This window comes from Mustela nivalis (genome assembly GCF_964662115.1).
Source record: "Mustela nivalis genome assembly, chromosome: 2".
Taxonomy (NCBI): Eukaryota; Metazoa; Chordata; class Mammalia; order Carnivora; family Mustelidae; genus Mustela; species Mustela nivalis.
This window is the reverse complement of record NC_139021.1, coordinates 36,050,412-36,075,789: the sequence shown is the minus strand read 5'-3', so window position 1 is coordinate 36,075,789 and position 25,378 is coordinate 36,050,412. Positions and strand designations below refer to the sequence as shown.

The window sequence follows — 25,378 nt, the reverse complement described above, 5'->3', positions numbered from 1 at the left end:
ATGCTCTGGAGATATGAATTTGTACATTCAAGAGAATGCAGTTAAAATGGTGGTCAATATAATGAACAGTAGGGTTTGCTATTTTAATCTTTCTATTCTCTCTCACAACCTCGTGATTTTTTCCCCCTCATAGACCTTAAAGAAAACAAAGTACAAAGGGACTTTCAAAGATTTGGGGGAGTTAATGCCTGTCTTGAACCCTGGAGTATTCTCTTGTTTTAGTCTTGTCCTAGAGTTGAGCTCCAGGGGAATTTGGCTTGGCCCTAAATTAATTCAAGTTTGAATGACTCCTGGGAGATGAAGGAACTTCTGAAGCCAGCTGAAAGGTTTAGACCATTTTTTCAAGTGACACTGGGGTGGTACTGGTTGAGGGTACAACCAGAAGAGGAATGGGTAAACTGAATGCACTAACCTTCTACATAGCACCACTTCTGCTAGATTCCTCTGAGAATCATTTAGCTTTCCATTTAATCTTTGGCCTTTTACAGAAATGTCAAGAAGCAGTCCACATATTCATACATATTATTTCATTAAGTACTATGTAACAGGAAATGAGAAAAATCACCATTTTATAGAGGCTATTGAAGATAGAAAGCATTTAATTACAATTACTAGCTTAAATTTAAACAGCTCTAGTTTCATGATCTAATGTTGCCAGAGTAGAATCTCTTAGAATAGTCTTTTAAGATCTTTTTATTTTTCTGTTACGATGAGCCTTTATAGTATTTATCTCTTCACAATTAAATGATAGATCTATTTATTTTCCAACCAATTCACTTTAAAAAGTAAAATATGTTGGTGAATAAAGCAGCTTATTTCTGGAAGAAAGGCAGGTATTAAACATGAAGAAAGGATTCACTGTGTGTCAACACTGTTTGCTGAGGAAGTTCAGCAAATGCTTCCTTTTGGGCTGAGACCAGTCTACAGAATCATCTCAATGGCTTGCAATATTTGTTAAGTAACTACCATGTGACAAATGAGAATTCTTATTCTTATAAAAATACCTGCACACAAACCATAAGGCAGCAATACATTAGTATTTACATTTATTTAATGTATGCAGTTTACACACTCACTATTGAACAAAACTGGAATGCAAACAAATATACAAATTCCATAATAAGCATTATCAAATAAAATAACTGGCACTAGTGTTATAAGCATATTAATGGATCTGGTGAGAAAAAGTGGTGAAAGAAGACTGCAGCCCATGGCATTTTTCTTTTTATCAAAAGAAAACGCTCAGTAGCACCATAATGGTAATACTTAACAGAAACACATAAGATGGAACATTTCAAATGCTATCTTTGAGGTTAACCTGTTTTATTTAAGTGAATTATACAGGAAATTAACAGTATAGGCAGTTATTTGGGTCAACTTCTGTTTATGTCAGCTGAACACCTTCCATAAACAAAAGCAAAGGAAAATAAAGCCAGCCATACGTGGATCCCTCCTTAGCACTTGGTACAAACTCTGCACCGTGCTTTGATTTCATGATTGGAGAAGATACGCGTGTGTTAAAACTGAGGTTATGTATTCACTAAAGCCTGAGTGTGTCTTTGGTAGGCTAATACTTTTTCAGCATTGTTATTATTATTCATATTTATGTTTATCTATCTTGTATTTGTCTAAATAATCCAACGTGGCTAGAGAGGACTAATGGAAAACAAGACAGCAAAATCCTCAAACAACTAGGCCCTTAAAATCCAGTCTATTCCAAAGGCACCAAGAATCAATGGGGTGCAAACTTCCCCTTGGTGGAAGGTGACTTTTTTTTTTTTTATAATACTTACAAACTAATGGAATTTTATTTTGTAGTTTTATGTACCTTATTTGGTGCTGTCAGTACACTTAATTACCTACCTTTACATTTTGCTTTTAAGATGGCATCAACAATATACAAGATATATAGAGTACCAGGTATTTCTATTTCAAAGTTGTGCAAAAACTGCCACAATCTTGCTCAAAGTGTCTAAGTATCCAAATGGTAGCAAATGGGCTGCATTAAGCTTTACAATTCCACATTGCATATGAAGAAAAGAATGAAATTTATGCCCAGTTATGAACAGAAATGTTACAAAGAGTATCATATACTGAGAGTAACCTGCAAGGTTCTTTAAACAATAGTGGTTTCAATAAAATGTCACTAACCACTTACCCCTAAGCCTCAAGTTTTCTTCATAAGAATGTTTCTAACTGTATTAGTATTTTATATTGATTATAAATTAAGCCAAAGTCCTATCTAAATACACAAGTATGTGCTTCAAGCAATGTTTTGTGGCAAACACACAAAACATACTTCTCTTAAGAACTATTGTCCTTACAATAATGCACTTTTAAAGCCTTCATTTCATAGTTTGGTAATTAAGATCCACATGAAACACAATGCTCTGCTCAACACAGAAAATGTATCTGCATTAGATTATGTAACCGGGCTGCTGGTAACTTGAAACTTAAAGTAGTCACATGTAGTTCAACCAGCTCCAAACAAGGTTGTTCAGCGGTAATTAATCTGCAGCATTTATAGGCCTAAATTTCAGTCTGAATTGCAACTTTTAATTCCATTGTCTGATGTGAGTGGTTGTTATTTGTTTCTTTTAGCGCATCACCAAAATATAAATCAACACTGGGTTTTACTCCATTGTTACCATGTTCTTCAGCAATATGATTCAACTGTGGAACTTCTGAACATGAAGCAGTTTTGGTAAGCAAAGAAATGCTACACTGATGTGGGGAATTTTCCAGACGATCGTTTTCTACCTCAGGAAGAATGTTAACAGTAGCAAAGCGGGCATGATAATCATTGGAACCATGACTACAAGAAGTTTTCATGCTTTCTAGGTCAGAACAACTAAATTCAGAAAAATGACTGGAGTGGGAATCTGCTACAGATGGCATACTGTCACTGAGGGATGGAGCCTCAAATTCACTTGAGTTCGTGCTTTGTTGTTCTAGCAACTGTGCATCCATGTCCTCTCTGGTCTCGTTTATCTTCATGTTACTCTTTTTCCTCAATTTACCACCTTTTGCTTTCTTCCCTGCTGTTGCTTCTTTGGACCACTTGGTGGCACCAGATTTACCTTCAGGCAAGCCGCTGGATGAAGCCCCGGCATGACTTCGGGTGGCACTGCCATCCTCCACACTGCTGCTTCCACTGTTGTGCCTGAATTTGGATGGCTTTGATTCAATATCTACTTGCACCTCCATACTGTTGCCTTCTCTGGAACATAAGAGTAACAAATATAAATAGATTTCTAACTTCCTTTTTTATTGACGTAAAAGCAAAGGGAGAGGGACTTCTGTGTGAAAAATTCAAAGACTACATAAAAACCATCAAAACAAATTAATGCAGGATATGCTCTATTAAAATATTACTTGAAATAAGAGGACTTTTTAAAGATTTTATTTATTTGACAGAGCGCACGAGCGAGCACGCGCAAGCACGTGCGCACACAAGCAGGGGGAGCAGCAGAGGGAGAAGGAGAAGTAGGCTCCCCACTGAGCAGGGAGCCTAAAAGGCTCAATTCAGGACCCGGGATCATGACCTGAGCCAAAGGCAGATGCTTAACTGACTGAACCACCCAGGCACCCTAAGGACAGTATTTATAATAATGTTTCAATGTAAAAAAACAGAAGTAGCTACAATGATTGCTTATCTGTTCCAGGTACTATGTTACCCTCTCCATTTTTTTTTTTTCAGAACAGCTTTATTGAAATACATATATATCACAAAATTCACCTGTTTAAAGTGCACAATTCTATTTTTTTTAAATAGTATATTCAGAGTTGTGCAAGTGTCACTAGCAACTAACTGCAGAACATTTTCATCATTCCCAAAAGAAACCCTATATCCGCTAGCAGTCTGTTGCCACCCTTTCCTGCCCCCAGTCTGTGGTAACCACTAATCTACTTCCTGTCTCTGAATTTGCCTACTCTGGACATCTCATCATTTTTTTTCCTGGAGAACCTAATAGTTGGTAACCATTATTTATTATAATTTTGCTTAATGATAGGAATAATTATTTTAAAATTAATTTTAAGGAGCACCTCAGTGGCTCAGTCAGTTAATTGTCCAACTCTTGATTTCGTCTCAGGTCATGATCTCAGGGTCTTGGGATCAAGTCCTGTGAGGGGGCTCTGCGCTAAGTGCGGAGTCAGCTTGGGATTCTCTTTCTCCCTCTAAAATAAATAAATAAAATCTTTAAAAAAATAAAAAAACAACAAAAAATTAAAAAATACTTGAACTGTTTAACAGTTCTTTCCTTACTTGTCCAATGGGATGTAGGAATTCAGAATAGATCCTGCCATTGCTTTGGTGCTGGCATTATCACTAACTGTTCCCAAGCTGACTGTGCCAGATTCTCCACTTAGACTGTACCGTTCTTTCTGTACATCTGCTTGTACTTCCAACCTTAAAGAGCAGGGAGCAGATAAAAACTGAAATTACATATAATATCAGACTACTATAATATATAGCAGTTATATAATTCAGTTAACACCCCTAGTAACAAGAAACTATTTTAGAAACAGCTATCAGCATTTTAAAAATTTCATTTTATTTGATTACTCAAATTCTACTGCAGCAAGCTAAACAGTGCCAGCCATCCAAATAAAACAGGAAAAATTAGCTGTCTGCCAAATAAGGTAGTAAAAGAGTAACACAAAAAGGACATAAAAGATTTTAATTAAATATGCTAGCCATGTCTGAGTGTGAAACAAAATCTGAATATATTAAAAACCAGTGTACATGACAGATGAGTGGATCAAAACATCCCAAGCCTCTACATATTAAAACTGACCCTCTAAATTTAATACCCAATTCTTTAAAAAAGACATAATAAACACTACTGTAAGAGAATTTGTGTTTAAAAGCATAAAAGCAAAGAAGAAAAAAGCATCAAAACAAGCTACCTAAAAACAAATAATAAATAAAAGTAAACTACCTAAAAATAAGATAAATATAACCAACTTATCTTTTAATTCATGCACACTCTCCTATGTTAAAAACAACAACAAAGCTCATAAACAGAAATAAAGAATAGAGAATTAGAGAAGAAACAAAGGAAGACAAAAATGCTTTGATTTTTTCTATTTATTGATATGGCTGCTGGTACGAGACTTGGTGAGAATGAAGTAAGTGCTAACACATACAAGGTTTCCGGAGGACTAGACTACCCTGGCCTCAGCTCACGCACTCCCACACATCCTGACTCCATCTGCTCCCCCCAGGCCTCAGCCAGTGTCCCCTTTTCTAACATCTAGCTGTGGCCACCTCCAGACGTGAGGTTCCAGACTTCAGCACTGCCTTTACCACGTACACCAAAGCAGCTCCAGCACTGATGCATAACATCAAATCTGACAAATGCAGTGAAGAAATTAGCAGAATGCCGTGCCTTAGACTTGGTTTTTACCACACCATGGGTATAAAATACTACAACAGAAAATTCAAACAAGTAAACATTTCACTGTTTACCACTAAATTTCATTGCTAACATTACTGTTTTCAGCCCCGACACAGGACTGTATGTAATCATAATGATTACACAATTATAATAATCTTTAAAATTTTCATCTAATAATTTGTAGTTAACAGAAGGCAAAAAGAAAACAGAGCAAATTTCTCTTACCTGTTAAAACAGTTCACCATGGTGCTTCCTGACAGACTCCCCGTTATACTGGCTCCGGCTAGGGCCATGGTACTAGCCGTCTCACTCAGGTTGTCTCGAATGGCTCCTATGCGATCCATGTGGCTTCCACTTGCGCTCAAACTGCCAGTCAGACCACCAACACTTCCCTCCCCTATGCTAGGGTTGTGTCTTGCTTCTGCTACTGAAGTTGTGTCTAAAGGCAAATATTTCAAAGAAATTAAATAAGAAAGATTATTAATTCTCGAATTCCTCCATGATTTCAGATAGGACATTTTATTATTCAACATGCACAGGAACAGAAAAGACATCTGGGACTAGGAACACATAACTATGGGGTAAGAGGAAAAGGAACTATCTCTGAGTGTAATATTGGATTAGGGACTGGCTCTCAGTATTAAATGGTCACAACATTTTTTACTGTAATAGCATTGTATGGTGAGATGTTAGTTACACTTGTGGTGAACATATCATAATGTAGGAACTTGCTGAATCACATGTTGAACAACTGAAATTAAGGTAACATTGTGTGTCAACTATATTCATATTAAGAAGAAAAGAAATGAGGACCAAGAAGAAATAGGAGGAGAGAAGTGGTTTCCTCCTTTTATTAAGAGTAAAGGTATTAGGATTTTTATATGCTAAATAAAGATGATGAAATCAAGTGCCTACTATGTTCCAGGTTTTTTTTTTTTTTTAAAGATTGTATTTATTTATTTGTCAGAGAGAGAGAGCTCAAGCAAGGAAAGCCTCAGGCAGAGGGAGAAGTAGGTTCCCTGCTGAGCAGGAGCCCGGGATCATGGCCTGAGCCAATGGCAGATGCTTAAACCACTGAGCCACCCAGGCGTCCCTATATTCCAGGTTTTAAAAATACAGTAACAAAGAATACAGGTATAGCCTTCACCCCTAAGAAACCAAGTAAACAAAGAAACAAGTTATTACCGACTGTGATAAGTGCTTTTAAGGAATCAAACTTTTTACCTTCAATCTAAAATAAATTGGCTTGAAATTCTCAAAAAAAGTGGTCACCACTTCAAGATTTAGGAATTCTTTAAAAAATCTGACAGCTGGAAGATTTAGCTGACTCTGGAGGAATATGTGAGTTTTCAATAAGGGTTTCATTTAAAGAGCTTATTATTCTTCAGGTCAATAAAATTGGGCCAAAAGTTGATTTCTAGGTATGTTCTTCAGATCCAATTGTCTACTATTGCAAGCTATTACAAGATCTGATACCACCGTATTCCATAAAATTATCAGAAGGAAGACTATTCCAGGCAGAGGGAACTGCAAGTTCAAAAGCCTAGAAGTGAAAGTGTACTTGGCCTCCTCAAAACATCACAGAGGGGTGGTATTAAATAGGAGAGTAAAAAGAGATGAGAGAGATGCAGCCCAGGACAGATCATGTGGGGCAGTATGGGCTAAGATAAGGATTGTGAGTTTTCCTTCAGTACAGCTGGAAGCACAGGAGTGTTCTGCGCATAAGAACCGATCTGATTTATGTTTCAGAAGTATCACTACGGGGGCGCCTGGGTGGCTCAGTCATTAAGCATCTGCATTTAGCTCAGATCATGATCCCTGGGTCCTGGGATCAAGCCCTGCATCAGGCTCCCCGCTCAGTGGAGGGCCTGCTTCTCCCTGTCCCTCTCCCCTGCTTGTGTTCCCTCTCTCGTTGTGTCTCTCTTTCAAAGAAATAAGTGAATCTTAAAAAAAAAAAAAAAAGAAGAAGAAAAAGAAGTATTACTACATACCCTGTGGAATAGTAAGCAGTAGATGAGGAGTTGATGGATCATCTAAAGAGCCTATTACAATAGTGCAAGAAAAAGGACAGTAGCTTGAATTAACAGAACAGTGGAGGGTGAGAAATGGTTGGATTATGGCTAAATACTAAAGGAAGCACCAGAATTAGCTGTCAGATCAGATGGAAGCTAAGAACAGAAAAGGGGGAATCACTGTAAGTGAAGGTTTTTGGTCCAACCAACAAGTTAGAATGGAGAGGCTATCTGATGAGGTAAGGATGATGACTGGAGAGAACAGGTTTTAGAGTGAAGAGTATGGTTACAGACAACTTGAAATTCTTATCAGACATTTAAGTGTAGATTAATGAGGAGAGTTAGATGTACAAAACTGAAGTGCAGAGGAAAGTTCTAGCCTAGATACAAATTTATGAGTGGTCAGCCTACATATTATTTAATACAACCCATATTAAGAGATGACCCAGGGAATGAGTATAGATGAAGACTGAGAACAAATGGCTAGGAAATACAATGAGATGAGAAATGGTTTCTCAGGTGAAAGACAAGAAAATGTTTCAAGAAGGAGGGCATGGTCTACTATGTCAGGCAAATTGTTGTATTATTATTTTTTTCTTTTCATTGAATTGTTATATTAAAATGAAAATCAAGAGTTGACCATTATATCTGGTAAGATGGAGGTCACTCATGGCTCTGCTTTGGTGGTGTGGTAGAGATAAAACCTTAGAGTGTCAGGGACCAAAACTGATTAGAGTGGGTTCAAGAGAGAATGGGAGGTAAGAAAGTGGTCATTATCTTTGCACATCTGCCTGATTACTTCCTAAAGACAAATTTCTATAATAAATTTTTATGAGGGCCTTTTCATCCTACAGGTATTGTTCTAATTCATATTTCTCTGAATAACCCTGGGTTAAAGATACTCTCTAATCACTGGCCATCTGTATTTCTTCTTTTATGAACTACCTTTCTCTTCGTATCTTGTTCTTACCAATTTGTATTGTTTAAGGCAAAACTTAGGATGAAAGTCTGGATGTTTCTAAAACATCACATTTCTAGTGTGGATTATCCAGAACTCTTTCACCCCCTTTCATCCATTCACCTTTCCTGGGCAGTTCATTTCACTGATGTACATCGGGATGAATGCTATTCGGCCTAGCAAAAGGTGGGCAATGGAAATTCTAATTTGCATGTTATCTATTTCTCCAACTTAAACTATTAATAAGTGTATCTTCTTCCTTTGCTTAAAAAACTTACCTACAGCTGTATTAGTTCCACCAACATTTATATCGTTTTCGTCATCAAATTCAATCCTAACTCCTTTTCCATTGCCTGCTGAGACTCCACAACCTCCACTTCGACAGAGAGAGATTGGAACAACGCCATAGACATAGGCTAACATAATAGGAACACCAATACCTAAAGAGGAATTAAATTAGTCATTATAAGTTACAAAATAAATCACTGAAACATGAGTTCTTAGAAAGCCTTTTCAAAAGAAACTGTATAGGAGAAAAGTGCTACTGTTCTCCAACCCTTGCCCAAAGAAGATTTACCTGTTAAGGGACACAAACAAATTCAAAACTTCTAAACTTTCCGATGACACACATGAGAAAAAAAGATGTAAACCTTTTTGTTTTTAAGTCACAAGGCTCTAAACCATATGAGGTGAGGGTGGGTATCAGTCAGTAAGAATTTACCAATATCCTAATCCTAGGCTCTTCAGTCTATAGTGCTTTTAACCAATATAGTTACTCAATGAGAGGCTTTCTGTAGGCTCTGCTTAAACTGTCCTTAAATAAATAAAAAAGTAACTCTCTTATCATCCACAATATAATGATCTGTATTAAATTCTTCCACAAAACTTAAATTCTACAAAATCTGAGGTGATCAATATTTTTAAGCATTTTCTTACCTACAGTTACTGCAGCTACAACTGGAGATACTATTACAGACAATGTCACACCACCTGTTATAGCCAAATTCCGTTTGTGCTTTGAAACGTCTTTGCCTTCATATCGATTGTGAATCTTGAATTAAAAATAAAAATGGGGTGGGGGTTTAAAGAAAAAACACATTACATATTTAATTTAAAGGAAACAGACCTACAGTTGCTGGTAAAGTGATTTTTTATTTCATTCGAGTGTCCTAATTCAAGATGATTGTTTTATTGTTCTTAAACCATATTTTTACCCATAATTTAGTCCTTATTAATAATCTGCTTAAATAAGACAGTGATTTAATAGATTTTTACTTTGTGTTTGCTTTTAAAAGACAGTTTTGAGTAGATGTATAATTTTATTCAGGAATAATAAAATCATGTTTTGAGCAAAGAAGGAATTAAGAATATTATTTTTAGGGATGCCTGGGTGGCTCAGTTGGTTAAGCTGGTGCGTTTGGCTCAGGTCATGATCCCAGGGTCCTGGGCTCGAGTCCCACATCAGGCTCCTTGCTCAGTGGGGAGCCTGCTTCTCTCTCTGCCTCTGCCTGCCACTCTGCCTGCTTGTGTTCTCCCTCCCCCCCCCCGACAAATAAATAAAATCTTAAAAAAAAAAAGAATATTATTTTTAACATAGTTATGGACTGGATGTTTGACTAATAGGATTACTTCTAAGAAATTTAGCATTCCACAGGTTTCTTTCTAAATAAGCATCCCTTATGGTACCTGGGTGGCTCAGTCGGTTAAGCCTCTCCATTTGGCTCAGGTCATGGTCTCAGGGTCCTGGGTTTGAGTCCTGAACTGGGCTCCTTGCTCAGTGGGGAACCTGCTCCTCCCTCCTTTCCCCTCTGTGCTCCCTTCTTCTGCCCGTCTGTACTTTCTGTCTCTCTCAGCTAAATAAAATCATTAAAATAAATAAGTAAATAAGCAAACATCCCAAAATGGTAAAAGTTGGCTTCTAGGGGAGACTGCCACACTTTTTTTTTTTTTTTAAATAGACCTTAACAAGCAGTACTAATAAGCAAACATCATAAATAAGTTAATTTTTTCTTGGATCCCTTTTTATAAAGAAAATTATCATCAAATGACTCAGAATCCTGGGGTCTCATTTACAGCTCAAAGTCAAAGGTACTAAGAGGGAATAAAAGAGAAGAATGCGGCCAGAGGATAGGAACTAGATCTACTTAGCAACTTTGTATAGTAGAGGTGTTAATAAACAGAATTTAATACCACATTGAAAGTGGCTTGTGAAACAGATCAACTTCAAGAAACAGCCCAGTATCTTTGGTCTCACAGCTAAAGCTCATAAAGTACATTTCCGTTCTGTTTCAAGACATATTCAAAACAGCCCTCAAAACTGTAAGGGTAGTCTCTAAAATAAATACTTGACTTATGAACAGTGTTACAGGTGAGGTTTAATAAAATTATTATTATTATTATGTGGTTATCTTGAAGGCTATGAAGTACAATGAGTCTTGTGGCATATACGAAAGAGTGACAAAACTGGGGTGGAGAGGTAGGTGAAGCATGCATGGGACAAGAAGCATTCATCTTTCCTAGTCAGTGTCCTGCCAGCATTGACTATATGTCCCTAGGGAATGAGCCTCTCTACCTCCCTAAATAGTCTACACAGGCAGAGATGGCAGAGCCTCCCAAGGCATCTTTCATTATCTTTCAGCACTGCAGCTAATTCTTGTTCCTCTCCTCATTACCATTCCTGAAAAACTCAGGAATGAAGCAGAGAAAAGCCAGAGCTAAAAAACTGACAGACTAGACAGGAATCTTCAGAAAATTTTGCATCCTTAACCACCAATCTTTAATTACAGTGATCACAATATTCTATTCCTGGTTCAGCTTAATTTCTTTCTGCTCTACTGTTTTGTGCAACATTTCTATTTGTTACTATAAATAAAGACTAAGCTTTTAGGTACTTTATCAGCTTAACAGGTTTTCCTGGGCTGGTCTATAACCCTAAACACCATAGAGAACATTGTTTCAATGGAAAACTAATTTATCAACTGCCAACCCTCTGGGTATATGTCTGAAAAAAGGAGACTTTTAACCTTTTAACTGCTCCCAAGACATGAACAATGAGGTAAATAATCTCTCCTCTATAAATTATTTGTAGGTGTGTGCAGTACAACAGTCTCTTCTTCTCTTCTACTTCTAAGTATCTGAATAAACAGTTTTGTTTTTAGCAAAGCCTTGCTTTGGATAACTACATAAAAGTTTAATCAGCTACTATGTTGGGGACATTAAACAAATTTAATTAATTAAAACCTTCTGAAATAAAAAATTGGCTCATAAGTATCCATGTTTATTTATCTTTGGTAATTTTTCAAAAATAGTATATATTGTGATTTTTCTGATTATAAAGTAATATATGTTGAATATTTAAAAATATTCAACATATATTGAATATGGAAGAGGATCAGCCTCCTCTTGAGTTTAGTTCCAAAAGTCATAACCAGAATTTAACGAAACAATTAAAAGGAAAGCAGATTCTGACTCAACCTAACAACTACAGACAGCTGGCAACAGAATGGGCCACTGCAGGAGTTGGTGATGTCCCCAACACTGAAGTGCCCAAATGGCTAGAGAAACCGATCAGGGATCTTACATAAAGAATGTGTGTATCTAGGTTTAAATCCTAGCTCTGTTTCTTTCTGTGTAACTTAAAACTACATAAACTTTCCCAAACCTCAATATTCAAATACATAAATTTCTTTAAGGTTAAAATGAGTCAAATTAAAACAACTACCCCACAGTAAGGGTTCACCACATGTTATTTCTTCTAATTCCTATACTTTATTCTGCTTGAGTGCAAGGTTATGATTAGACAGTTTCTTTTTTTTGAAGATTTATTTTAGAGAGAGTGAGAGAGTGCACGGTGTGAGTTGGGGGAGAGGCAGAGGGAGGGAATCGAGCAGATTCCCCACTGAGTTTGGAGTCTGCTGCTGGCTCTGAGGACTCATGAGATCATGACCTGAACCAAAACTAAGAGTTGGATGCCCAACCAACTGAGCCACCCAGCCACCCCTTAGATAATTTCTAAAGTACCTTCTCAATTCTGAGATTCCATTAATGTAGACAGCAGCAGACTTCTTAGCCACTTCATAAATTATCCCTTTAACCTTTCAAAAAAGAATTATTGCCTGGCTAATGAAGTATAATTCATCACTCATAGGCCAGTGGTAATTACTGGTGTCTGGACTTACACAAGACAGTTATAATCTACAGAACAGCATATTTACAAATAGCAGTAATCTAAGAAAATAAAACCTTTGAACTGAAGTTCAAAATAATTCAGGAACTGGCTAATTATTCTTTGCCTTTAGGGCATGTGTTATTTAGCTATTAAATTGTTATAGACTTAACTTTAAAAGGATATATCCATGAGAAAAATAGCAGGTGTCCTTCAATACTTTAAAGTTAGGAAATGTACGGAAGTTTTTAGATTCAAGTAATTTTATTTTATTTTTTAAAGATTTTATTTATTGATTTGACAGAGAGAGATCACAAGTAGGCATAGCAGCAGCAGAGAGATAGAGGGATAAGCAGGCTCCCTGCTGAACAGAGAGCCCGATATGGGCTTGATTCCAGGACCCCAAGATTATGACCTGAGCCAAAGGCAGAGGCTTAAGCCACTAAGCCACCCAGGCACCCCAGATTCAGGTAATTTTAAAGCAACTCTACTTTTGGGGCACCTGGGTGGCTCAGTGGATTAAAGCCTCTGCCTTTAGTTCAGGTCATGATCCCAGGGTCCTGGGAGCGAGTCCCACAACTGGCTCTCTGCTCCACTGGGAGCCTGCTTTCTTCTCTCTCTCTGCCTGCCTCTCTGCCTACTTGTAATCTGTCTTAAAAAAAAAAAAGCAACTCTACATTTTATGGGTATATACAAGTTTGTCAAACACTGAAAATTTATTATCTAGTGAAAAAATAAAATAGTTTTATACTGAGATATGAAAAATGATCTTTCAAGACAAACAAAACAAACCCCCAAGATCATCAGTCTTAAACCTGAAGGTTTAGAATAAGATAATGAACTAATACAGAATTAAGCATTTTACCTTACGGCCCACATACACAGGAATGCCAATAATCATTGCAGGGATAGCAATGCCAGCTATTAAAGCAATTCCTACAGGAGCACCAACAAGTGTTCCAAGCTGCCACAATATCTTCTTCTTCCGGCTCCAAGGTTTCTTTCCCCAAAAAGTACACCCTGATGGACTAAGGGAAAATATTGTAACTATAACTGCTATAAAACATAGTATCAGCAAATGACTTATAATACATTAAAACAATGTCTTTAAAAGAATTCTCATACTCAGAAATGAGGTTTTTTAAATTCTGAGTTCACTAAAAAGCCAAAAAAAAAAAAAAAATCAATGTAAGAATGACCATCAGTTATTTTCAAAGGAAAACTGACAACCAGAATTCAGGTTAAGTATTTATCCCTCATTATCTTGAAAATGTTAGGTTAGTTTCTGAAGAGTAAATTAATGCAAAACATTAATGCAAAAAAAAAAAAAAGCCTTATTTTTAGGCATACAATTATCTGATTATATCAAACTCACTTTGTGGACTAAATGAGGGAATTTATATTTAAGAAAATTAAATGGAAATAGTTAAAACCTAGCGTAATTATATGGGGATATAAAATACTAGCTTCTAGTTTAACAAAACAAACAAAAAAAGAAGACATCTAATGCTTCTTATTTTGACTAATTAATCCCAAGTGGCTAGCACAATTATTTGGCTCCTTTTAAATTTTTTTAAATAAAATAAAAATTTTATTTTTGTTTAAAAAATGTTTTTTCCACTCAAAGATACATCATAAATTTATGTCTCACATTACCTGATGTATGCAACTAGAATAAAACACATTCCTCTTAGTATAAGCATCAAGTTTAAAAATTCCTAAGATAATACGGTTTCGCAATTATCTTACAATATAAAATATTTAGATATAAATAGCTCTTTCTCCCTCCCTCTCCAACTACTAACCAGGCCAACCCTGCTTAGCTTCCAATATCAGACAAGATTGGGCACATTTAGGATGGTAGGACATAAATTAAATGGCTCTGTCTATAAACTTACCTTAGATAATGTAAATCTGAGATTTCTTTCATACATAACCAACAAAACTCACAACCACAGACAGCACATGTCATGTGATTACAGCTCCCATCATTCATCTTTATTATATAAGCAGCACATCGTGGACATGGCTTTATATCATCAGCTATTAGGAAAACAGAGAGACCTGTTTATTACATAAAACTGGTCCAAAAATAACAATTTCTAATAGATAATTATAGCAATGCCAAAAAAATCTTAACATATATAGTTTGTTAACTGATAGCTTTAGCCAGCTTTTTTTAGTACATAAACTATTTTTTCAAAAGAAATGCTACAGAGAATATCTATTTAACTTTTTTTAAAAGAATTTTTCTTCCTTTCTGAGAAAAGGAACATGTTTTACATTAAATTTTCAAACTGTAAACATTTTCAAACACAATAGAACAATGAGAACAAAGAGCAACAAAATAATAAAAAGAAAAAGGAGAACCAAGGACAGCCCTAAGCAAAGAGCAAACTACATAAAGTTTGTATTTGTTCCTACCCCACTGCTGTCTTCTCTGAGTGGCACTTCATATTCTAGAATTTTTCTAACCATCTCTGCTTTATTAAAGTGTAGATATTCTTTGTACTACAGAAGTTATCTTTGTCTTTTTAAAAGTCATTTATTCAAATGCTGTTGCTGTATCCCTGTCAAATACTATGGTTATAAGGCACAAAGGTGCCAAGTTAAAATCAAATGGTTAAAGTTAAAATCAGTAACTTTTGGAATCACTGACATAAAGTAAGAGTTATATTATAAACTACTTTGAACCTTGGCATCTACTTAATAGCAACCAGTAAATTATTTTACTATTATTAGTAGCCAGCTATATTTTCCAATTACACACAGTTAAGAAAAGGTATGTGTAGTACTAGCTGCTGAATTCAAGTACTTGTTCCATTTTCTTACATGATAAGCATTAAACTATATTATATTTTCCTTTCTAAAAGTTTTATGGTCAAATTTACCTGTGCATTATCAGTGAATTCGGGTTTCTTTAGTGCTTCTTTTAGGGCCAAAGCTGTTTTTTAACTTAAGAACTGGTCAATGCTCATAATTAGTATTTTAACAATTTCAAACAATTTTGAGCAAACTGATAACTCTATGCAGCCAGACCAAGACAAATGATAAATACTAGAATATAAAAATTAAAAATATTCATGTCACGATTTAAATGATCCAAGGAACATAAAAGTCTGCATTAAAAATTTTTTAACATTGGAGCATGAATTTTAAAAAGCTGGCTTTTACAGCAGATATAATGCCTGTACATCAAATTAAAGAAATGCTAAAACTATCTGCTTAAGTGGTATATTAATTGATAAACTTCCTCATTCCAGAGTTTCCTCAACTAGTAACTATCTTAATTAGTGGTGGGAATAAGAAGATTTGACTTTCGCTGTAATAAATGCAATCTTCAGAACAAAATGAAAGGTGACATCCCCATTTTTATGATTCTAAAACACAAAACAGCCTTTCAATATGCCAAGATTATATGTTAGAAACGAATGCCATAGCAATGTATTTTTGATGTCTCTTTATAGATCTGTATTTGCATGTTTCTACTGTGTAATTATATATCCATACAAAAGGCTGTTTTGTCTTTGTCTCTTTAATTAGAAATTTACTGTGCACATTATATATCTCTCTCAAAATATTCTCAAATGCAAAACTCCTAAATAGAGTTGTTTTACTGATTGGCTGGTCAACTGATGCCCCCTTCCCTGAACATCAATTAAGCCATAGCAGCTTTATATTGAGGAAAAAAAAAAAAAAAGCTTCCCATTTCTATTTAAGGTACATTTGGCAAAGTTTCTTTTTTTTTTTAATCATTACATTTCTATTTACTGTTAAAATGTGGGTTATTGTCATGTTAGAGGGAAATAAACACAACAGGTTACAAAACAATATACACTTTTCAAAATTTTTTCAAAGAACTTTCCTACCTCCACCAGATTACCTATAAGGACTTACAACAAAGTGTTAAAAGTGGTTATCTCTTGGGGTGGTAGCAGTAGGAGACACAGATGAGGTTCGAAAGCCAATTAAAAATATTTTTAATAAAGGGAGAAATATAGTAAAAAAATGAAAAATATATAATTCATGTAAAATGCTAACTCCAAGTGCATAAACTCCCTCGTAGCTATAATAAAGTGTCTTATGTAGATATAATACTGTAACAGTTTAAAGATAATTTTATCATAATAAAAATTACTTAATGTACCAGATGATTAAGCATACGTATTTATCTTCAGCTGACTGATCAGAAAGAGCCAATTAATTATCATTATGTCAAGCAATTATTAAAAGTGCAGCCAATTTTTCAATGTATCATGGTAACCGGAGACAAAAAGAAATCAAGATATCTGGAATAATGGAATTAAAAAAAACATTTTAGATGGCAGTGCCCTTTCTTCTTTTTTCTCCCCCACAAGTCAATGAGTAGCTAAGTTCAAGTTTTTTATAGATTCGTCAAAAGAAACTACCACATGAACATTTATCCTGAGAGCTTTGATTTTTTAAGAGCACTGGAGGTAAAAATGCGTGTACTTTAAATTTTCAGAATTATAAGGGTTTCTGAACATGGAAAAACTCCAAAAGAAGTTTTTAAAATAATCACCTTGGGAGGTTATATTTGTTCCAACAATGCTACTATTTGGCTCAAATCACTTGGGAAGCTTTTCTTTCAAATTATTTTCAAAACTACTTAATATAAAAAAAAAAAATCACTCTCATGATCATACAGTCACATCTTAGTTTGGATCCACCCCAAACCAGTGATTCAACTTGGTTATTCTAGTTGTTAGACTTAGTTCCAAAAGAACTTCTCGTTACTTCCAGAAATTAAACTGAAATTAAGAAGGTAATTTAAGTGGCTGTACTGGGATCTAAAGGTTATGAACAATAAGGCATTCCAGGGTAGCACTGCTGAAATAACCATAAAATCTTTCACAGTGAATACAGTGAGAAAGATCAACATTCATTTGCATGACTAAATCATGATGTTTATTTTAAAATTAATAACAAACGCAAATCTCTAACAGATGACTGGTTTCTCTAGTTTCTCTACCTCAAACAGCTAGAGCACCTACTTTGTGTCAGGAAATGTTTAAACCTTACAGACATAAGTATTATTAGTGTCTTCATTTTACAGATGAGAAAACTTGATTGGGTCACACAGAATTAGTGGAAAAGCTAGGATTCAAATCTAGACAGACTGATTCCAGAGTCCAGGCTCTTAACTCAATATGTACATCCTGTAACCAATCAATAAATACCCATGTCCACACACAGAGAAGAGAGATATCATTTCCAAGTGGATCACACCATGTCTACAGCTGACCCTAGAGGATACAGTTTAGGTTTATCAGGTCTCCTTTGAATTACTTCTGGGCCCATACCTGTAAATTATTATTAATACCTTTGAATTCCACCCCAAATCTTCAGGAAAGCAAAGAGAAACAAGCCAATGAGCAAACAACCATGAAAATCTGTGTACACTGTATAAAGTATTAAATGTTGAATTTAAAGTTTAATTTTAAATTTGACTTTAACAGCATAAAGTACATGACTACCTCAACACAGTACTAGTAGGAATGTAAATTATTTTGACAAATTTCTGTATTTTCCAAGTTTTTCCATTTTATAATCAGTGAGAAAAATATTTCTCTAAAAATGACTGAAAGTTCAATAAACAATGACATTCTATAAATGGGAAATATTAATTTTTTCAATTTTTATCTGAAGAACATTAAGATCATAATTTTTCTTAATTTTTGAGATTTAGGAGATGGATACATTATTCAAATAGATCCCCAGGTAATTTAAAAATTCCTAGCCAAAGACACAAAATTCTGAATGTCCCATAAAGTATGATTTTGAATCCTTCATCCTGGAATTAGATGACACATCTGTAAATAAAAGATGATTTTTAAACATCTTTGCTAAGCTTTGCATAATATACTTTTATGAACAACAGTTTCAGACCATCCTCAGTTATCAGTTATATACCTCACAACAGCACTTCCTTTTTTCTCTTTTTACAATAAAATCTTCCCAACCTCAATACCATTTTTCCCACAGTAAGGAATGAGTGCTTCTGGAACAGAAATACTAACAACACAAAGAACATTTCTGAAAACTGAAGGGAGGAAAGGTAATAACAGGAACTATTTGAATACTGCATTTTTTATTAAGATAACTATAGTGCTGTTTGTGTCAAATATTTTATTAGAAAAAGTTAGACATAAATACCTGCTGCTCCAGACTCCTGACTATAACTAATGGATGAAGAACGTATAGTTCTCAGACGTAAACTCTGGGCTCTCTCTTGCCGAGCAGCATCACAGGTCTGATTGGGGTGCCAGATTTGTTTACAGTGGTAGCAAAACTCTGTTCCACAGCCTTCTCGCCCACAAGTTAATTTTGGACAGCTAGCACATCCAAATGCTATCACAGCATATCTTCAAAGAATAAGAAAAATGATTTAAAATGGGACATAAAAAGAAGAGATACTAAGTAAAACAATTATCCAACTGAAAAAGTTTTCTATTTATATATCCATGAGCAAATTAAGCCATAAACCCTAACACTATCTCATCAACATAAAAATGGGGAAAAATGAACAATTCACAAATGAATACATATAAATGGCTAAAAACATTTTTAAAGTTCAATATTTAACTTTTAACTTTCAATTTTATCTAAGATGTCAAACTGTATAGTTAGCATAATTCCAATTTTATAAAAATTATATTAAATTAGTATTGTATGCACACAGAAAACACCAGAAGGAAATATACCAAAAATCTTAACAGTAGTTTTGCTGGTACTAGAGTTCTAGATCTCTTCTTTATATACTTACATATTTCTGATTTTTATAATTACCTGCTACTTTTAAAATCAGAAAATTAAAATATCACCTATTTAAAAATGCGATGACTGAATCAGCTACACCATTACATCAGTTAATGGCAAACTCTGATAATTCATAAATTTTGTGACTATCTTGTATTTATGCATAAATTCTTACATTAATGTTTCTAAAATGCATAGTAAAAGTGCTCTTTGGTGCCAATCTCCTCCAAAAAGTACGCGAACTCGATTTTCCCAATTAGAAAATTTGTTTTTTCACTTCAGATTAAAAAACTGAAAACAGTAGACTCATGACTAGCCCTGAGACCTATTCTCCGTATTAGTATTTTGGCACTTCAATAATTTCTTACTTAAATTCTGGGCACACTTGGACATTTATCCCAGAGTAATGAAAACTTACGTACAAACATGTACACAAATGCTTGTAGTAGCTTTTTTGGTAACAACCCAAAATCAGAAACAGTCTAGATGTCTTTTTCACTAGGTGAATGTTTAAACTATGGTGCATATATATGGAATACTACTCAACAACAAAAAGAAACTACCAATACACTTCACTCTGATAAATCTCTAAGGAATTATGCTGAGTGAAAAAAGTCAATTTAAAAGTTATATACTCTATGATTCCATTTATAGACCATTTTTGAGATGACAAAATTTTAGAAATGGAAACAGATTAGAGGTGGCCAGGGATTAGGGATGTGGTTGGGAAGGAGACAGAGGATTTATAAAAGAACAATAGGTTCACCACCATCGTATATACCACCATGGTATATTCACCACCCCATGGTGGTGAATACACTTATGTAAGGTGATAAAATGGCATATAACTAAATATACATGCACACACAAGTAAAACTGGGGAAATTTAAACAAGATTGGTAGATTATATCAATGCCAATATCCTGCTTGTGATGTTTTTTGTTGCTGTTTTGTTTTGTGATGTTGTTTTATAGCACTGAAGAATGGTACCACTGGGACAAACTGAAGGAATGGGATTTCTTCTCCTTCTTTTTTTTAGATTTTACTTATTTATTTGACAGAGATTACAAGTAGACAGAGAGGCAGGAAGAGAGAGAGGGGGAAGCTGCCTCCCCACTGAGAAGAGAGTCCGATGCGGGGCTCGATCCCAGGACCCTAAGATCACAACCTGAACCGAAGGTAGAGGCTTAACCCACTGAGCCACCCAGGCACCCCTGGGATCAGGATTTCTCTTTATTATTTCTAACAACTACACAGGAATCTACAATTATCTTAATAAAACTTAAAATAAAAAATGTCTGGTGTTCTGGTTCTCTTTGAAAGACACACAAGTCTTATCTATGTATAAGAGCTTTTTAAAATAGCAAATATTTCCTTTTGGCTGGAAATTTAAGGGAGTTTTCAGGGTTCTTCTTGTTATTGGCAATAAAATTTAAATAGTAACTATAACTGATATTTTTATTAAATTTCCAGATAATGTGTAAAATGATAAAATTTTAAGAGTCAGGAAGTTCCTCCACTTTTGGGACCTGTTGCTCCCTTAGTATCTTTTTAAACTTAAATTTTACATCTTAAATTCCATTTTATTTTTGATAGACCGATTCTCCAGTTACCAACATAATCATAAATGTGTCCAAGCATGATTAAATTAAAGACAACTTATTTATCAACATGGGGTAATTTAGCCAAGTTTACTTTCCCTGAGGGAAAGTAGTTCATTGCAGTTACTCATAAAAAGAAAAAAGTCCTCAAAGACTCAACACTTTATTTTCTATCAAATTATAATGCTAAACAGTCTTTAAAATAGTAATTTCACTGAAAAGGAAATGATGCTCTCTTCTGTAACTCTTTTCTATCCTAGCTTTTCTTGAAGGAAGGAGGGAAGGAGAGGGACATGGGGAAATCTGTGTGTGTGCAAGGGACGATGACGCTAAGACCAACTTTGGTTTTTTTTTTTTTGTTTGTTTTTGTTTTTTCTTTAAATTTTATTAATTTATTTGACAGAGAGAAAGATCACAAGTAGGCGGAGAGTCAGGCAGAGAGAGAGGAGGAAGCAGGCTCCCGCTGAGCAAAGAGCCCGATGCGGGGCTCGATCCCAGGACACTGAGATCATGACCTGAGCCGAAGGCAGCAGCTTAATCCACTGAGCCACCCAGGCGCCCCAAGACCAACTGTTTGTTAAGGTCAGTCACAATATATAAGGCAGAAGAGAAGTTTAGGTTACCTGGTCAAAATACAATTTTCACCACTTATAATCTGTATAGTCTCATTAAATCACATAGCCTCCCTACAACTAAGTCTTCCCAAAACATAAAACAGGATTCAAATACTTCAGCATTCAGCCAAAGTCAACTTTAGCTTTAGCCTTGATCTTTAGAATGCCAAACAAGCAATTCACCATTTCAATGACAGTTCCAGTACCTCTGCATCTGTACTTGATTAATGACCATGGAATCCATAGTTATTATCCTTTCTATATCAATAGAAATAATGTATGGAAGGCGCCTGGATGGAGCAGTTGGTTAAGTGTCTGATGCTTGGTTTTGGCTCACATCATGATCTCAGAGTTGGGAAATCAAGCCCTCTGCTGGGCTTGCTGGGCTCTGGGCTCAGTGTGGAGTCTGCTTGAGACTCTCTCACCTTCCTTTGTCCCTCCCCCCTGTGCTCTTTCACTCTCTGAAATAATTCTTAAAAAACAAAACAAACAAACATTGGTAGGCATTCTAGATACAGAATAAAAAAATCTTACTGCTTCATCTGGTGAAATTTTACTGGACAACAGAAGTATGAATGCACATTGTGTTTAAGAATAAAAACAGTAATTATTAGTGAGACCTGTGAAAGCCAAGTTTAGATATAAACTTAACTTTTTTTTTTTTAAAGATTTTATTTATTTATCAGAGGGGGGGGGAGAGCAAGCACAGGCAGAGAGAATGGCAGGCAGAGGCAGAGGGAGAAGCAGGCTCCCTGCTGAGCAAGGAGCCCGATGTGGGACTCGATCCCAGGATGCTGGGACCATGACCCGAGCCGAAGGCAGCTGCTTAACCAACTGAGCCACCCAGGCGTCAACTAAACTTAACTTTTAATTCATTAAAACAGGGATATACATTTGTAGTTAATATGAACACTGGAGTGCCAGAACTAAATTTAGGAAGAATATAGTCTGAGTAAATAAATATAAAAATACACAAGGCAGATTAACAGAAATAGGTTATATCATAATTCTTTTTTTAAAAAAAGATTTTATTTATTTGGCAGAGAAAGAGAGATCACAAGCAGGCAGAGAGGCAGGCAGAGGAAGAGGGGGAAACAGGCTCTCCACCAACCTGGGAGCCCGATGCAGGGCTCTATACCAGGACCCTGAGATCATGACCTGAGCTGAAGGCAGAAGCTTAACCAACTGAGCCACCCAGGCACCTGGTTATATAATTCTAACCTTTACAGGTCGTTCAGTATACCACCATATCACTAAACAAAACTTAAGAACTGACGTAATTTTTAATCAATGATTTAAGCTATGAGTCTTTTTTTTTTTTTTTTAAGATTTTTATTTGACAGACAGAGACACAACAAGAGAGGGAACAGAAGCAGGGGAAGTGGGAGAGGAAGAAGGAGGCTTCCCACGAAGGGAGCTCAATGTGGGGCTTAATCCCAGGACCTTGGGATCATGACCTGAGCCTAAGGCATATGCCCAACGACTGAGCTACCCAGGCACCCAAGCTATGGGTTTTTTAAGAAAAAGTCCTATTAGGGAATTCTTCACATTTTGACAAGAATTAAAAGCAGAATGTCAGCTTTGCTATTTTAAACTTTCATGACAAGATAATTTCTACATCTGGTATGTAATCCATGAAAACATGAAAGGGTATGGTGTGAAAACTGAGGTCTCAAAACATTTTAATCTCAATAATCAAGCTTCAAAACAGCATCATAAGTTGCTTTAAGATAAAAATTCCCTACAGTGACTTAAACTTGTTGAGAATAACTGTTTATAAATAGTGAATACCTATTTAGATTTTTAAAATATATGCAGTATAATTATCTGGAGCAAACTAAAGAGCTGAAAAGTAGACTAGCATTTCTGCATGATGTCAAGTATTTAAAATTTGATTATTTTTTAAAATAAAATTTTACATTTACTTTTGTATCCCATAAATTCATCACACCTTAATTATGATATTTGAAATTGGCCCCGGAGAAGTATTAATTGTCTGGTCATTTGGCATCTGTTGAAAATAAATGTAGGTCTGATGCATCTCAGAAATTAGGATATCATAATAAAAAAGAGTTGTGATATTTAGGGGTAACTGGGTGGCTCAGTGAGTTAAGCCTCTGCCTTCGGCTCAGGTCACGATCCCAGGGTCCTGGGATGGAGCCCCGTGTTGGACTCTCTGCTCAGCGGGAAGCCTGCTTCCCCCTCTCTCTGTCTGCTGCTCTGCCTACTTGTAATCTAATATCTCTGTGAAATAAATAAATAAATAAAATCTTAAAAAAAAAAAAAAAAAGACTGTGATCTTTAAATAAAACTGTGTGTTGTGGAAAGAACGGGGGAAAGCCGGGGGAAAGGGAAAGAGAATTCATTCATGGGAATGAATGAATTCATCATCATTATGTACTCAAATATCAGAGATAAAGTACCTCAAACTTGTTTATGCTACTTCCCAATATCTCCTTTTTAAAGGAAAAGCTGAGAGAATCAGAGATAAAGTACCTCAAACTTGTTTATGCTACTTCCCAGTATCTCCTTTTTAAAGGAAAAGCTGAGATCCTACCCCAGAATTAAACATTCAAGTCCCATTCAATCTGTACAAGTTATAAAGAAAAATAGGTTTATCTTTAATAATCCTAACTATTTTTCATGAATGTATATTTTGATAACCAAAAGTTAAGAGTCTATCACAGTTTTTTCTTATTAACAGTTATTGAGTGCTTACTATGTAAATTTTCATAAACATTCAATCTTAATAATAACTTTGTTAGGCATATTTTATAATATAGCAAGAATTAAATATAACTAGCATTCACACATTGAAAACAGAATGTTAGGCCTCTTGATGATTTTCATTGTGTGGGAGTCAAACTTATTTTCCATTGAAGCAAATGGTAAAACTAAATTAAATATAAAATTCTTCCTTTGGGGCGCCTGGGTGGCTCAGTGGGTTAAAGCCTCTGCGGCCTGGGTCATGGTCCCAGGGTCCTGGGATGGAGCCCCGCATGGGGCTCTCTGCTCAGCAGGGAGCCTGCTTCCCTTCCTCTCTCTCTGCCTGCCTCTCTGCCTACTTTGATCTCTGTCAAATAAATAAATAAAATCTTAAAAAAAAAAAAAACACGCTTCCTTTAAAGAAAAATGTCAGGAGTATCTCTGTTCCGGTGCATTAAGTGTTATATGGGAAAAGAACACCCTCAGCAGAATGTCAGGAATAACTGAACAATACTAGTTAACCTAAGATCTTTGGCTTGAACAGTATCCAAATCTTGGTTTAAAAGATGGCTCCTTGTCCTTCTACGATTATTTAATTCAAGTCTTACTTTCCATCTCTATTCTTCCATGTCTATCTACTTAAAAATGTTTAAATCTTCCTATTTGGCAGAGTGGAGGGACAAGAAGAAAGTGGGGAAAAGAGAAACAGGGACTGAAATAGGACAGTCTTTCCAGAAATATTTTCTGTTCATTGGAGTGGCAACAGGAGGTCTATACTAAGAAAGTACTCAGTGGTCAAGTTAGAAAAATGCTAAGCAAAATTAAAGCACTTTTTCATTTTTAACTACAGGATTTGCTAAAAGAATTTATTTAAAAAGATTTTATTTATTTGACAGAGAGAGATCACAAGTAGGCAGAGAGAGAGAGAGGAAGCAGGCTCCCTGCCCAGCAGAGAGCCAGATGTGGGGCTTGATCTCAGGACCCTGAGATCATGACCTGAGCCGAAGGGAGAGGCTTAACCCACTAATCCACCCAGGCACCCCGCTAAAAGAATTTTTAACATGCCAGTGATCAGTATATAGTGTGCACTATTTCCAGTTATTTCACCATGGCGTCTATTTTCAGGGAGAGTCTCACAGT

The 25,378-nt window shown here is 35.6% G+C and overlaps 1 protein-coding gene across 3 annotated transcripts in view; it reads right to left on the bottom strand.

Moving 5' to 3' along the window:
* Positions 1-1,029: 1,029 nt before the first annotated feature.
* RNF19A (ring finger protein 19A, RBR E3 ubiquitin protein ligase) overlaps positions 1,030-25,378 on the bottom strand; it is a 58,129-nt gene continuing 33,780 nt past the window's right edge. For all 3 annotated transcript variants that reach the window (XM_082722739.1, XM_082722738.1, XM_082722737.1), the window contains 8 exons: positions 18,715-18,923; positions 14,436-14,580; positions 13,403-13,565; positions 9,309-9,423; positions 8,651-8,812; positions 5,628-5,841; positions 4,268-4,411; positions 1,030-3,220 (listed from right to left, as the gene is read on the bottom strand). In XM_082722739.1, coding sequence (XP_082578865.1) covers positions 2,530-3,220; positions 4,268-4,411; positions 5,628-5,841; positions 8,651-8,812; positions 9,309-9,423; positions 13,403-13,565; positions 14,436-14,580; positions 18,715-18,923 — 1,843 coding nt within the window. In that variant the 3' untranslated portion in view covers positions 1,030-2,529. The remainder of the gene's footprint in view (positions 3,221-4,267; positions 4,412-5,627; positions 5,842-8,650; positions 8,813-9,308; positions 9,424-13,402; positions 13,566-14,435; positions 14,581-18,714; positions 18,924-25,378) is intronic.